We start from the raw sequence: 14,561 nt of genomic DNA on the forward strand, positions 1-14,561 counted from the left end.
TCTGAAGGCGAGATTCCAGATGTGATTAAATGCATGGTTTACTTATTTTACAAAAAATTTGATTATGGTTTCATAAAAATTGAACACAATATGTGAACTGGTAAACAGATTCCTCTGGAAATAGCAATCAGTCACTCACAAATCACACAAAGGACACAGACTTTTTAACATAGTGCATGCCACTTTATTCAAGAGTTGGTCAATAAACTGTCATAGTAGCAATGGCTCTTAAAGACTTCTGTACAGTATTGATTGGGTTTGATTTTATAGGTTACACTTGCATGTTCACAAGGATTATAAAATATACCAAACACAGCAACATCATTCAGAGCATTCAGCAGGACAAGCCTTTTTTCAAAGTGGCGATGCAGACAGTGGTATATAATGCCCAGTAAATATACAGAGCAGACATTGTACTTTTAACCTATGTACCCTCAACTCCGCTGTTCAAACTGTAAGGCAATATATGTTTTGATTGCAATGTAGTACGGCTTTTCAAAGAGAACAGGGATCAACAAAATTTACAACATTAAATGAAGTTCAACAAAACAAGCATGTGTAACAAACAAACCAAAACGTGTGTGTGTGTATAAGAGTCTTGTACGACATGAACATTTTCTTGCAGCATCTAGCTCAAAACGATGGCAACGAAGCAGAAGATGCGTTTAAATACCTAACTGAAGAAAAAGACGAAGGCTGTGAAAACAGAGAAACATAAGAGCGGGTGGCTGTGAGAGGCAACAGTCGGGTATAGTCTCCCGGTTGTGGGTTATGGTGAATGCAGCCCCATTAGCCTTCTGCCTTTGCCTTCTACCCCATGCGTCACTCCAGCTTAAGCAGCTCCACATCAAAAATAAGGGTTGCGTTTGGTGGGATAACTCCGGGGTGGCCTGTTGTTCCATAAGCCATATCCGGTGTGCAGGTGATTTTAGCCCTCTGGCCCAGGCTCATCTGCAGCACAGGAGAGGAGAGGCGAGGGGACAGCAGAACACACTGAGTATTTATGTGCATTTTCTTGTACTTTACGCCTACGCCCGAAAAGTCCCTTGTCACAGAACACAAAACACTTTTTGACTTGTAAATTAATACCCTATTCAAGTGTCCCTGTAAACAATAACAGTGTGACAGTTGGCAGGCAAACATAATACCAGGAACCTGAAACACAAGCAGATATTCGGAACTCAGGGCTTTTGTTTGCGTACTTTACCAAGAGGCCCGACCACAAGTAAAATATGAGAAACTGCATAGTTTATTCTCCTTTCATAACAGATCTTGGTTTCTACTCACTGCAGCTGTAAAAGACCACTTTCAAGCGGACAGCAATCAAGTCAGCTACTCAGCATTACATACACAACTGCAGAAAATAAGTAATGTCAGACTGCTGTTGCTGTTGATGCTGTGACTCCATTTGTCCTCATTCATCTGTTTTCTCTAACTGAAAACTCTGTAACTGTGTATTTTCTGTGGCTGCCATTATCATACAAGAGCTGAAGGAAGGAATGTGTTACAGCTGAACCGATCTGAACTCCAATAGCTACAGTAGAATCTGTTTTACAGCCTCCCTCTCATTGTTGCTGACCACTGCAGTGCATCTAAGCACAATTTAAAAAACAAACAACTGCAGTGGTGCACCTGTTCACTGTATGAGAGCACCTTCAGAATTGCAACTAACTGTTAGGTATGATCAATTAAAACCTGGCAGTATAAATGAATAAATGAAGTTCAATATGTACTTAGAACATGGAATGCATAACGTACTGCTTAATACTAAAAGACAAAACAAGCAGGGCCTCAACCTTCCTCTCTTACCTGTGCTACTCCTTCTTCCCAGCCTTTAATGACCTCGCTATGTCCAATCTTGAACTTGAAGGGCTTGTTCCTGTCTCGCGAGGAGTCGAACTTTTTCCCGTTCTGCAACATACCTGCCAAAAAAGCATATGAAAACAAAATTTAGAGGCAAAATAAACTCAAAAATCAAAAGTGCATGGGCATAGTTAGCTGCTGCAATAACCAGGAATTTTTCTGGTGGGACTTCTTGGGTCTGTTTCAACTTCTCAAATGAACAGAGGAAATGTGAATCAGGAAGAACTGGCCTGGTTTAGTGGATTATTTTTAAAGTTAACTAGGCCATTGCTTAACTGTATGTAGACCACAGCGAGAGAAAGGGGTAACAAAGGCAAAGCGGGACTCAGCTCCTTCAGAACAATGACTGACCATTCAGGCATGACAGGGCTGTTGTTGCTGTGGCGGTTAAACTACTAAAGGCATGAAAACACTAAATCATTTCATTAGCCACAATCTCAATCCCTGTTCTTTTACTCTGAAAAGTCGTGAACTTTGGGAACCGTTGGCGGCCAGAAAAAAGCAACAGGAGCAACTTAATGGTGTTTGTTATTTTCTCTGCACAATCTATTGTTGTGGAACAGGAAACTTGTAACTGCAAACAAAGTTCAAATAACTGAGATTGGAGATTCAGAGATTATACAATATAATGCAATGCTGTGCATTACCAACCAATATAATAATGTGTTTTATTTCAAGTAATTAACATATTTAATATAATAAGATTTTAATAATAATAATATTTTGTCCTCCATCCTCTAGAAATACAGATTAAAAGGTTTCGTTTTTACATAAATAAATTAAATAATAAAAAAATAATAATAATGATCCGCTATCACTTTGGAGGTTGTTCTGGTACATTATTTTATCTCTATGTCATAGTGTGAATACTTGGCATTTAAAGCTGGTGTTAGCTGAAGTTTAGTTACAGTGTCTTGCTCATCCAGTCATATGAAAGTTGGTACTGTACTCCTTCTCCACTTTCATTCCCCCACTAAACTTAGAAGGTCCATCATTTCCAAGAAGTCCAGTAGCCCAGATATGAGCGGGCTGGGCCAGGTCCAGCTGCGGAGTCATCAGGTTCACACCCCCTGGTGAATACCACCTGCTGCAGGGCATTCGAGTAGCAGAAACACAAAACCTTCTTGCAGAAAAGTCGTTTGAGTTTCTAGCAGCAGTTGGCTGCACACTGAAGAAAAACCCTGACACAGAAAATGCATTTCAGCTAAACTGAAATGCATTTTTACAGCAGTGCATACTCCTGCAGGTTGGGGCTGTCTCTGTGCAGTTTGCATGTCCTCCCTAAGCCTATGTGGGTTTCCTCTGTGTGCTTCGGTTTCCCCCCACATATGACAAACCTGTTTGTTAGATTAATCAGAGATTACCTGTCTATCTCAGCCATGTGATAGAGCGTTCAGGATGAACCCCAATTCATTGCCCTGCATCTGTTGTAACTGGTTTCAGTTCACTCCAAACTCAAAGATGGAAAAAAAAAATACTGGTGGCTGCCAGTGCTACCCCTCAGCTTCCTAGTGGGTATCAATTTGTTTGGTAGTGCATAAATAGTATCAATTTCAAAATCGTACGTCACCTTTTTCTCAACTCATCACATTCACAAGATTTTCAGAAAACTTGACCTCTGACCTAGAGGTCACTGAGATTTGAAGTCGTCTGATATTTATAGTAGATGCAACCACCGTATCAAAATCCTGCAATTCCTCTGTGACAGGAATGATAGACCGAACCACATATTTCACTCTTTACACACTTCTTTATTCCGGATGTCGCTTCTTAGACACAGCCGGAGCTTAGCTGACAGCCACACACAACAACAACAACAAACCCCAACCTCAGGTCCCGGCACGTTTAATATAGGGGAGGCGTGATGAGCTGATCGAGCTCAGGTGTGTCAGCCTCCCCCACAGCCGTGCCACGAACCACGCCCCGCCACAGCTTCATTCTGGAGTTATCCCAGTCACAAGATTTTAAGAAAACTTAACCTCTGACCTTGGCCCTGAGGTCGAGGTTCAACCAGCCCTGAAATTTTTATTAGATGCACCGATGCGCCTCCATTGAGTCGTTCTCAAGTTATCGCATTGACAAACTTCTGTGTTCACGCCGCCCACCCACCCAGTGGGGTGACGACAATACCCCACCGTGTTTTTACGGCTGATGTGTAAAAAATCGATGGACTGTGACACAACAGAACGCAGACACAACAAACACACTCATGCTCAGTGTGTCCTTCCTGGCCGGGAGGGCCATCCCAATGGAAAGTGGGCCGGCCTCTGGTGCTGGCCCCCCGCCCTCCGTTGTAAAGTGAAAATTTACAAAAACAAGGCAGAGGCTCAATCAATACACATCCTCAAAATATCATCAATATATCAGTCGGGCTCCAGTCTGGACACAGATAGCTCATTTCACACAGGCAGCTAGGTGTCTGCCCCTGCCAGACCACACCCTTCACCAGGGGTGGCCAGCATGGGACCAGGCTAAACGAGGACCAGGCCGTGGACTATGAATTGCAACACATTGGACCCTGTGTTAATATTCTATAATAATCTGTTTCCTGGAGATCACAGAGATAGCCATAGCAAAATCCCAAACTGCTAACTAAACCACACTCGTATCACTGCTCTATTATCACTATTTGTACAGCCGAGCATGGGTGAGGTCTTTGCAAAAATACAGCCAAGCCTGTCCCTTCTGAGGTTGGCTCCTAGGCTCTCCTTGTGAGAAGCTTACACTTGGTAGTGGCTAGCTATCGCTGTAAAAAGCCATTCCACACAGGGGTGGGGCTATTTTTACTTTGTTTACCTTATCCTGTCTTAGCCCCTGTCTAGGATGGCTGCCAACACAGCAAGCCCCTTGGCTCAAATGTGGATGAAATGAGATGTGTGTAAAGCTATCTGAGTATGTGACTTACATGTCTGCTGTGTTTCACACCTGCAGGCACAGACATCTTAATAACAAGAGTCTTCATCATTCTTCATTTCTATAGCCAAGCAACTGGGATAGGGCATATGAGTAAAGTTGACACCGGAGCCTGAAAGTAATCCTCAGCCATGACTTAAAAGTTACTCTAATACTATCATTAAGTGCAAAAAGAGCTTTTTTCTAACTAGATATGGAGTGTCCTAGATCTTTAGTGGAGCCTAGTAGTTCACTTGATAAATAATAATGTGCTCGAATATCACTTTTCCTCCAGTCTTGCCTGCCAAGTAGGTGCTGCATAGATATTCGATCCATGTTCATAACACAAGTTGCAAAAAGCCTGTGAAGCACTCAGACAACCCAATAGTCAATGATTTTCAGCAGAAGCCTTTCTACTAATCTTGGAGCCTCCCATTGTTTGCTCAACTATATGAACAACCACTCTCCCATGGAGGAAGACTTTGGCATCTTCTGACACACAGCTTGATCTATTTCTGGGTCAAACACGTAGAACCGCGAGGTCTCAGTTTCTGTCTGTTTTATGCTAAAGTCTGGAGGACAAACATGGTAAGGTATGATGTCCACATTTAGGAATGACATCACATGCAGCACGAGCTTCATGTCAAAAGAGGCTACAATGCCATTCATCTTCGTAGCTTAGTGCCATACTTCATCAAACTTAAAACCGCATGAGCTACTTTTGTTGTCTCATGTTGACTGACATCAGATCTGCTTTAATTTTCCTCTTGCAGCAAAATGAGCTTCAGACTGCAGGACTGCAGCTGACAGAGCTGCCACTCTGTGAGCAGACTTGCAGTCAGCCATGAGAGAAACAAGAATGCAAGACAGGATAAATTATTGGAGGCCTGAGCCATCAACGACCACTCGGCTAATTTGGGTGGCTACAACTTTCACCAGAGTGAGAAGAAGGTCGCTCGCATATCTGAGCGTCTGTGTGCTTCTGGCATGTGTGCATCTGCATATTCAAAATCCCAGAGGTGAAAGTGAGAGTCAAAAATTGCACAGCATTAAGAGAATGCGTGAGAAAGCCTCTCCAGCAGAGTGGCTTCATATCCCAATATGTATTGGGAAATCACTCTCTCTCCTTACTCTTACTGTTTGCCTTTGCTATCTGGAAAACACCAGGGGAGGGTGGAGTGGAGTTGAGGGTACAGTCTGTGTTTTTGCACCGAGAGCCAGCTGACTTATGTTACAAATCCACACCAACCTGTATTACAAACATTATCTTTTTTTCAGAGTGTCAGCTAATCTTGTCGTGTAGCTTTTAATTAAAACACTTGTCCTCTGGGGCACTGAAACTGTGAAGTATAATCTTAAAACTTCCCTGCCTCAGTTTCTTACAAATCCCTTGATAACTACCTGAAACTAGTTGAACCGATGTATCAAATTTAACTGGGTTAACATAATAACAGTTCAGCAAGGAATTAAAAAAAACCTCCTCCCTCACTATAGGATCGGAGACTTGTTTATGAGTCCATAAAAACCTTGATGTGAGGAACACATTATATCAATTCTGCAGATTACAACACAAATACTTCCAGATTATCTACATAAACCACATTCTTAGCCAATTTCATGTGTTCATCACCAAGTTCAGCTCTACCCTTAAATATATTTTGCAAATGCACTTCCTGCATTTATACAAAACTGTATTTATAGCTCTTTGGGCGTTCCTTTATTGAAGCCTCAGTTTGGCTCAACTATGTATTTTTGAGTTGTATTCCAATAAGTATAAGCATCTTATGAGTAAGTTAGCGTAAATCGAAACAAAAAGACAAACAAAAGATGGGGAGTACAGTACCTCAATGAAATAGGTGACGAATGTAACAAAAAGAAGAGTACCCATGCTAATTGTTGGGGGTGGCTATGGATCAAGTGGTAGAGCTGGCTGTCCATCACCAGCTCCTACAGTCCAAGTGTCAAAGTATCCTTGGGCAAAATACAGAACTCTGAGTTTCCCCTGATGCATTCATGGAAGCGTGAATGTGTAGTAAAGTGGTTAGGTATGGATAAAAGCAATGGATGCATATGTGATTAGGATGAGATTTGTAATAGAAAGTGCTTTGAGTGCTCAAATTGAGTAGAGAGGCACCATGTAATTCCCAGTCGATTTACCATTTGTAGATTTTGCAGACAGGATTCTTTACATTTGTCCCTCTTATAAATAAAAAAATGCAACAGGTAACAACACGGAGAAAGGAAATAAAGCAGAAAAAGGAAAAGCTTTTTTATATGTGCAATCCAGCAGAGGTGGTGCGGTCTTGATGGAGTTTAAAACTTAAAGGGGACCTATTGTGCTCATTTTCATCCCCTATGTTTAATTCTTGCTCACAGCGAGAGAAGGTCTGCATTATTTGCAGATCTAAATTATTCTTACTTTAAGATTAGAAATACTTTATTTGTCCTAGTATTGGGAAGCTCTTTATATAATCCTGGGTTTTGATGCATTACCTAAACGTCAACAACCTCACCAGAACCCAAAGTTTAGACACCTTTAAATCCCAAAACTCTGATGCACGATTCGAATGAAACAAGGGACCAGAACTGGGCAAATTCTACCATTCTTGGCATGGACATGAGACTGGCCGCTCAGCCTCCAGTGTGTCCGATTACGAGTTTCACGCATAGAGCAGTGCAACAGGACCAGGCAAATGAATTAATTTTTAATTAATTTTTGGCTTTCAATATTGTAACAATATATCCATCCACCCATGTTCATAACTGCATATTCAACAGTAGAGGGGAGCAGAGACACCAAGTGTCAATCAAACCCTTACTCTAGAATGCTATGTGGCACATCTCAAGAGCCTAGCTTCACAATTTGAGACGTATAAATTAAGATTACATTCGCCTGACATATGAAGGATCCCCAGTTCCAGACACAAACCCAGCCTCGAGGGATCACCAGCTAGTCTACTTACAGGGCCAGACTGAAGCAGATATATGGAAGGGTTGCATCAAACATGCAGATCCATCCACTAGGCGACTCAATGGAAATAAGGCAGCAGCCAAAAAAATGGGATACCTGAAATTAGGCTTAAAGGCAAATCCAACTTTCCCCAGAAGAGTTTACAGCACAACATCCTAGTATAAGGTACAGTATAGGGCATAGTTGTTGTGGATCGTTTTGTCTCTAATGACACACACACACACACACACACACTAGTCAAACAAAGCTGCAATTTTCACATAAGGTTAAACACTATGCATAGGTCAATCAAGATATACAGCCAGTATTACAATAGATTAGGAAAATCACATTAACCCATTTCAAATGATGAAAATGAAGTCCCAAAGCTACAAGATGGAACTACATGGACGTGTACGTTCAATAAAAATAAATAAATACTTACAAACTCGAAACCAACCCTCTTTACTACACAGACCATAGCCAGAGTGTGTACAATTGCATTTATAACCACATAATAACCATGTGATACTCAGACAGTCAACAGACGAGATGCCAGCGAGGTTTATTTACTTTCTGTCTGACCTAGTTGTGTGGTCTGCTAACCCGAGGCCATAGAGCAACCCAAATTCATTTCCCAAAAGTCTCAGCGTCTTATTGTCCCACCTAAAAACTTGGCAATCTGACAAGACACAAACAGGAAAACATGCCCATTTGAATGAATATGTGCATGTCAGCACACCCTAAAACAAAAACAAAAGAAAAAACAGTATTTTCTGGTTCTGTCGGCAACTTGCAAGTGTAACCAACACTCAGTTACACAATGTTACGAGCATTTTGCGTATTTTGAAAGCTTGGTGTGTTGTGCACATATTTCCCCCTATGGACTCCAAGACAGAAAAAAATGCAGAGAATGAAAAAAGGGGGGGAGAGAGAGAAGAAAGAGAAAGGAAGTTACCTATGTAATGAACAACACATGTTTGGCCTTTCTTTGGAAATGTTCTTCCTGTTAATGAAAGAGAGAAAAAACAAGTGTTAGTGTGTGTTTGTATACTCTCTGAGGCTGGCAGGTTAATCTTGTAATTAGACTGGCAGTCTCATTAGCAAATGCAAGGTTCAGTCTGGTGGGGTGCTGATGCCAGTACTGTTGCACCCTCTTTACACTTTCGGACATACTAAAGTGAGATATGCATCTGTCATCCTCATGCTGTAACTTTAGCCTGCAGGCATTTTTTTTCCTACACAGTAATAGAAATAGTAGAGTAATTAGCTATCAGATGCACTTTAATTTAGCAGTGCCTATAAGGACACTGTAGTCTGCCTTACCCAGCCCTAGATTTGGTGTCTTTCACTCTTGAGCTGACTGACTGCTTACACATGAGTAACTCTTCAAATGTTTCCCTACGTGCCTATGTGCTAATGCTCAATTTTAAAACACCGGACGGAGTTTGACTTCACAGGATAGAGAGTTCTAGAAAGATGCCGTGCAGGCGTCAGTGATTTTAAACTGTAAAAGAAGAAACTAAACTAAAATCAAAACAGGGTAAAGCCGCAGCATACTACCGTTAATTGCTAAATATCTACGGGATATATTCAGTCGCGTCGCACACATCTTAATATTAATCTTGACAAAAAAAAAAGTAAATATTTAAAAATATCTGAATGGCATTCCGGGGAACTACCGTGCCCCGACAACACCAGCACCACCAACCCTCATCAAAGCACACATAGGCGAATAAATCCGCTTACCATCACCGGGAGATATCGTCTCGACCTCCACGCCCATGGTTGTGCTGCTTCAAATATTAGCTATAAAGCATACAGCCGACAAAGCTTTTTTTTCTTAGAGCCAGTTCTACCCTTTTGCAGCTACAAGTCGGGCTTTAGCGACAGAAACCAGGCATTCACCCACCCGCGGTAGCTACAGCCAACCGTGAGACAGCCAAGATATTTTCCACTTCGCAGGGAGGCAGCGTAGAGATCTACAACCCCACTACGTACGTCGTCTTCAGCCCTGCAGACCCCTGGAGGTGAAATAAAGCTCGAGTGTCTAATGTCAGTTGAATTTTCATTTTCTGGTTTGTCATAGTCTTTATTAAGTTTATCAAGTCCCTCTAAGTAAGCCAATTGTTTTTTATTAATTCGGGCTATATAAAACTAGAGCGCTTGTTAAAAGTGAACTACGTCTCCCACAATGCACCGAAACTGTCGAGTAGTTTTGCTTCCGTGTCATTTACTAAGAAACGTTGGAGGCGATTTTTAACCGGTAAAACGTGAGTTTGCTGACATGAGAGTTAATGTTCACTGTTTTATACGAGCTCCTTGGAACGTGTTTTTAGTTTTGTAAGGTATGCTGAGCTTTAAAACTCATGTTTGTGTCGAATCTAGCTTTAATTATCTGTTTGCGCGATATATTTTTTAAAGGGAAGCAGCAAGTTAATCTCGCTAGTGATTTCCAATGTTTATTAATTGAATTAATGAGCATTTCTCCTTTTCGTGGTTTGTGTCTACGCGTTTTAAGCTGATGTGCAGTAATCAATCCACACAGTAAATCTGTTTTCTGAAGAATCTGATTGTGTTTAATGTGCTCCAGTGTTAAAATGGTGTTTACATTTTAAGTCTGTTACAGTTTTCTTTCTCTGATGACGTGTATTTGAAGACTTAATGTACTTTTTGTAATCATGTCAGAGTCTAAAAAGACAAATACTTTAATGAGACACTCTTATTCAACACATACTAATGTTAATACCCTTAGGTCCTAAAGGGCCTGTGTGTTGTTAAGGTCATCAGGCGTAAGCAGCTATAGGTGTTCGTCACCACTGCCTCAGGCACAGAGGGATTAAAGCATGTACTTGGAAGGAGACACAAGAGAGGCTTTTGCCATTCTTAATCTGCATAGGTAGCAATAGCCACTCGTCGTCAAGACCCATTTAGAAGACACACAGGACTCTATTATCAATGTTAACGCTGTGACTCTTTTGTTTTCTTTTGCTCTTTGGATAAGCTTCTTCATACCTGCCAGGATGGATCTTGGTAAGGCAAAGCTGCTCAGGACAGGTCTCAACACACTGCACCAAGCCATCCACCCTGTGCATGGGATTGCTTGGACAGATGGCAAGCAAGTCTGCCTAACATCTCTCTACTTTATCAACGGCGATGTGAAGTTTGGCGACACAAACGTCATCGGGCAGTTTGAGCATGTCTTCGGACTCTTCTGGGGCCCCCTGTGCTGCTCTGATTCTCCCGCCTTGCTGGCTGTGCAGCACAAGAAGCATGTTACCGTGTGGCAACTGCAGCTCAGTGCTCTTGAACAGAACAAGCTGCTGTGCACGCAGACCTGTGAGATGAGCGAGCCTTTCCCCTTGCTTTCACAAGGCTGCGTTTGGCACCCTAAACTGGACATTCTTGCTGTGCTGACTAAGAGAGACACCTCTGTGCTGTTTTCTGTCAGGGTGGACAACAGAAGAATCAAAGCAGATATCAAAGGTAGTGGACTCATCCACTGTGCATGCTGGACTAAGGATGGCACACGCCTGGTGGTGGCTATAGGCAGTGCCCTTCACTCCTACATCTGGAATGACATCCAAAAGAGTCTGGTGGCCTGTTCCTTCTGTCCCATCTTTGACGTGGGAGGCTATATCTGTGCCATTGAGGCCACCGGGGAAGCTCAAGTAGCTGTGGCTACGGAGCTGCCGCTGGATAAATTATGTGGGTTAAATTCTGGCATAGCGTTCGACTTACCAGCAGAGACAGAGGCCCTGCACGGCCATGGCTCTCACATGTCAGATGATGACAGCCTTCTGGATTCGAGGAGAAGATCCTTCGAATCTGAAAGGTCCTACATCCCTAGCTCAGGTCCTCTTGATATTACCCATCTTCTGGCGAGACACCGTCGCTCTGACCCCAGCCCCCTTATCCATTTGCGTCGCAGGGACACTGTAACAGGCTCCGGGCAGGACTCCTCGCACCTCATTCTGGTTACCTATGAGCGAAAGGTCACCACCACTCGTAAAGTCAGCATTCCAGGGATTTTGGTCCCAGACATTGTGGCTTTTGATCCCCGTGGTTCCACAGTTGCTGTTGCATCAAACACATGCAACATGGTTCTTGTGTACTGCATCACAGCCTCCACGATGCCAAACATACAGCAGATCTCTCTGCAGCAGAACGAGAGACCCAAAGGAGTCTGTTTCCTCAGCGATAAGATTTTACTGTTGATGGTGGGTCGCCAGAAGTCCAACGACCCCGCCTTCCTCCCATCTGCTAACACTGACAAATATATTCTTCATCTCATAGCCAAAGAGTTGATCTACGATGGAGAGTCGCCTATGTCTCCTATCATACCATCCTCCTCTGCTCAGAGCCATGAGTCCACCTCTAATTTCTGCACAGGGATTAGGAGGCACTCAGAGCACCTGTCAAAGGATGACAGAGAGCGCCCAGGGATAAAAGACTTGATACTGCCTGGAAGGGGGGTAGTTTGCTCACCGGGGAACAGGCGGAGATTGGTCGAGGAGGTGAGAAGCAGCGAGCACAGCCCCATCACCAGCTCTGTGGACTTATCAGACAGAGCCCCGTCCAGTGCCTCTTCAGTTACAGTGGAAAACTTTGACATGGACCATGTCAGCCGCATGGCCAGCCTGGCGGTGGCCGGACAGGTCAGCAGAGATTCCAGCCGAGCCAGTTCTCCTCGCTTCGAACCATCTGACAAGATGCACACAGAGCCGAAGCTGCCTATGCCTGAAAAGACTCCCGGCAAGGCCAAGGAGCGCGCGCTGGAGCAGCTCGTTCACAACATGGAAAGACTTTTTACACGCTTTGCAGAAGTGCAGCAGTGCCTGACAGAAATCAGAGATTACACTCAGAATGGCAAAAAGGCCCCAAGTGTCTACCCTAATGCCAGCGAACCCCCGTATGTCAATGTCACATGCCAGGTACAGTTTTACGTGTTATGTTTGATACCCTATTATATATATATATATATATATATTATATATATATATATATATATATATATATATATATATATATATATATATATATATATATAAGTTAAGTAAGTTAAATAAGAATATTGCATTTTTTAACATAATAATAGCCACGAGCATGTCTCTTTCCATCACATTTCCTTTCTTTGTGCTCACGCAGAAGCAGTTGTCAGAAAATGTTTTTATTGACGAGCGGAGGCCGGTGCTGCTGTGCGACGGTAAACTGTGTCTGCGTGCGCTCCAAGACCTCTTCAACCTTACCATCGTGGAGATGATGTATGGTATGTTCACAAAATTGGATTTGGCATCAGTAGGTCAACAGTAACAAAGTATAGCAAATAGCACGTGTCCTCTGCTACTTGTTTTCTGTTGTTTGTGCATTTTAAGTGGCATTTCCCTTAATGTAAAGCAGTACCTAAGCTGCCTTTGTGCAAAAGCCTCATCTGTTGTTTTTCATGTGCGATTAACCGTGTTGTGACACAGGGTGTAAAGGGTTAATTAACTAAAATCACTCTGAGGAAATTTCTTCTGGTCCTCAAGTGGGGTCAACTGCAAGTCATTGACTAAATGTTAAGATCTGTATGCTCTTGCTGGCTTTATTCACCATGAAGGCATCCCCCTCAGATTGCTCTGTACTTTATAAGAAACCTTATTTATTGCAGTCAGTTGTAATTTCAGGCAGCTTGTGGTGGCATTGTTCTTCCGATAGCGTGCGTGAGCTATAATTGGAAGTGATTAAAAGCCTAAGTCAGATTATAAGGTCTTAAACAAAAGCAGCTTACTACCATTTAATGTGCATAGTGTTTTGTTGCTGCTGTAGCAAAGACTGGCTTTCCTAAACTGAGACCACCAAAATGTAGGTCGCACAAACTACAGTTTCTAAACTACACTGACATTTAGAAAACCATACTGAGTCAAAAAGTCCTAATTGTCGTTTTGTTTTTGTTTTTCTCCAGGACCGTTGTGGGTTGTACTTGTGGCAGATGCAGATGGCTTTGTCCCTCTGACATTTAAGCCTAAGGAGGAGCTCACGGTGCGGAACGGGAAGCGGAAATCAACCCTGCGGACTCCCGGGAGTCCAGAGAACTCTTGCCCATCCAGTCCAGCCCCCAGCCAAAGCCCCAACACAACCACAGAGGCCTCCGTGTAGCCACTCCTAACGCACAGTTCAATATATGGACTCACAAAACAATGTCCCTCTGTTATCATGATGTATTCGACTGTCAAATGGACCGCAGCTGTATGACAAAATTACTCTTGTGTGTGTTGAAATGACAGCCGTTTGACAAGAGATGCTCATTGCACTCCATGCATTGTTTACATTTTCTTCTTTTAAAAAAACAAAACCTGTGCAGTTCATGTTTTTGCTGAAGCAGGACGTGCTGATTAGCAGTCCAGCAACAGCGGCGAGTACGTTTTAGATATGTTTGGGACATGTTTCTGATTGTTCTGACGTCTTATATGAACAAATGGAGGCTAATGTTGTTGTTTTTTTTTGAAGCAGAAGTAGATGTATGAAATTCAGGTTTTACACTTAAAATGTCAAGTTTAGCACTTTAACATCTCAAATGTTCTGTCTACGAGAGACCCAAAGGATTTTCCATCCTGCTAGAATTTTAACACGTTCAGGAAAACCCATGTGACCACTAGAGGGGGCAACAGTCAACAGTAACTTTTCTCTCATGGTCATACCCTGCTGTTAGGACCGCTGTGGTTTGTTTTGAATGTCCAAAGAAAGGAATGCTTGGGGAGCTTTCTGAAAATTAAATTTGTATATGTAGTGCTTCCTCGTCTGTTATTTTCCACCGCACCACCTCCTCGGTAAAGATCCCCCAAAACAACCATTACAAAAAGCACTCTCTACAACA

The 14,561-nt window shown here is 42.6% G+C and overlaps 2 protein-coding genes across 7 annotated transcripts; one reads left to right on the forward strand and one right to left on the reverse strand.

Moving 5' to 3' along the window:
* Window positions 1–161: 161 nt before the first annotated feature.
* fkbp1b (FKBP prolyl isomerase 1B) lies at window positions 162–9,674 on the reverse strand. Of its 2 annotated transcripts, XM_085383334.1 has the most exons (4): window positions 9,455–9,664; window positions 8,664–8,711; window positions 1,810–1,922; window positions 162–951 (listed from the first exon to the last, which is right to left on the reverse strand). In XM_085383334.1, exons 1-4 carry the CDS (start codon window positions 9,489–9,491, stop codon window positions 823–825), a joined length of 327 nt encoding a protein of 108 aa, XP_085239460.1. In that variant the 5' UTR covers window positions 9,492–9,664; the 3' UTR covers window positions 162–822. The 2 variants fall into 2 exon arrangements, with proteins under 2 accessions (XP_085239460.1, XP_085239461.1); XM_085383335.1 differs by lacking the exon at window positions 8,664–8,711 and having other exon boundaries at window positions 9,455–9,674.
* wdcp (WD repeat and coiled coil containing) lies at window positions 9,603–14,471 on the forward strand. 5 transcript variants are annotated; one of them, XM_085383332.1, is made up of 4 exons: window positions 9,603–9,735; window positions 10,710–12,639; window positions 12,854–12,974; window positions 13,650–14,471. In XM_085383332.1, the coding sequence occupies exons 2-4, from the start codon at window positions 10,729–10,731 to the stop codon at window positions 13,841–13,843; spliced, it is 2,226 nt and encodes a 741-aa protein (XP_085239458.1). In that variant the 5' UTR covers window positions 9,603–9,735; window positions 10,710–10,728; the 3' UTR covers window positions 13,844–14,471. The 5 variants fall into 5 exon arrangements, with proteins under 5 accessions (XP_085239458.1, XP_085239457.1, XP_085239455.1 ...); XM_085383331.1 differs by having other exon boundaries at window positions 9,670–9,760; XM_085383329.1 differs by lacking the exon at window positions 9,603–9,735 and adding an exon at window positions 9,793–10,053.
* Window positions 14,472–14,561: the final 90 nt, after the last annotated feature.

The sequence above is a fragment of the Rhamphochromis longiceps genome, linkage group LG15 (assembly GCF_057381845.1).
Source record: "Rhamphochromis longiceps isolate RC_006_pf linkage group LG15, R_longiceps_female_GT1.1, whole genome shotgun sequence".
Lineage (NCBI taxonomy): Eukaryota > Metazoa > Chordata > Actinopteri > Cichliformes > Cichlidae > Rhamphochromis > Rhamphochromis longiceps.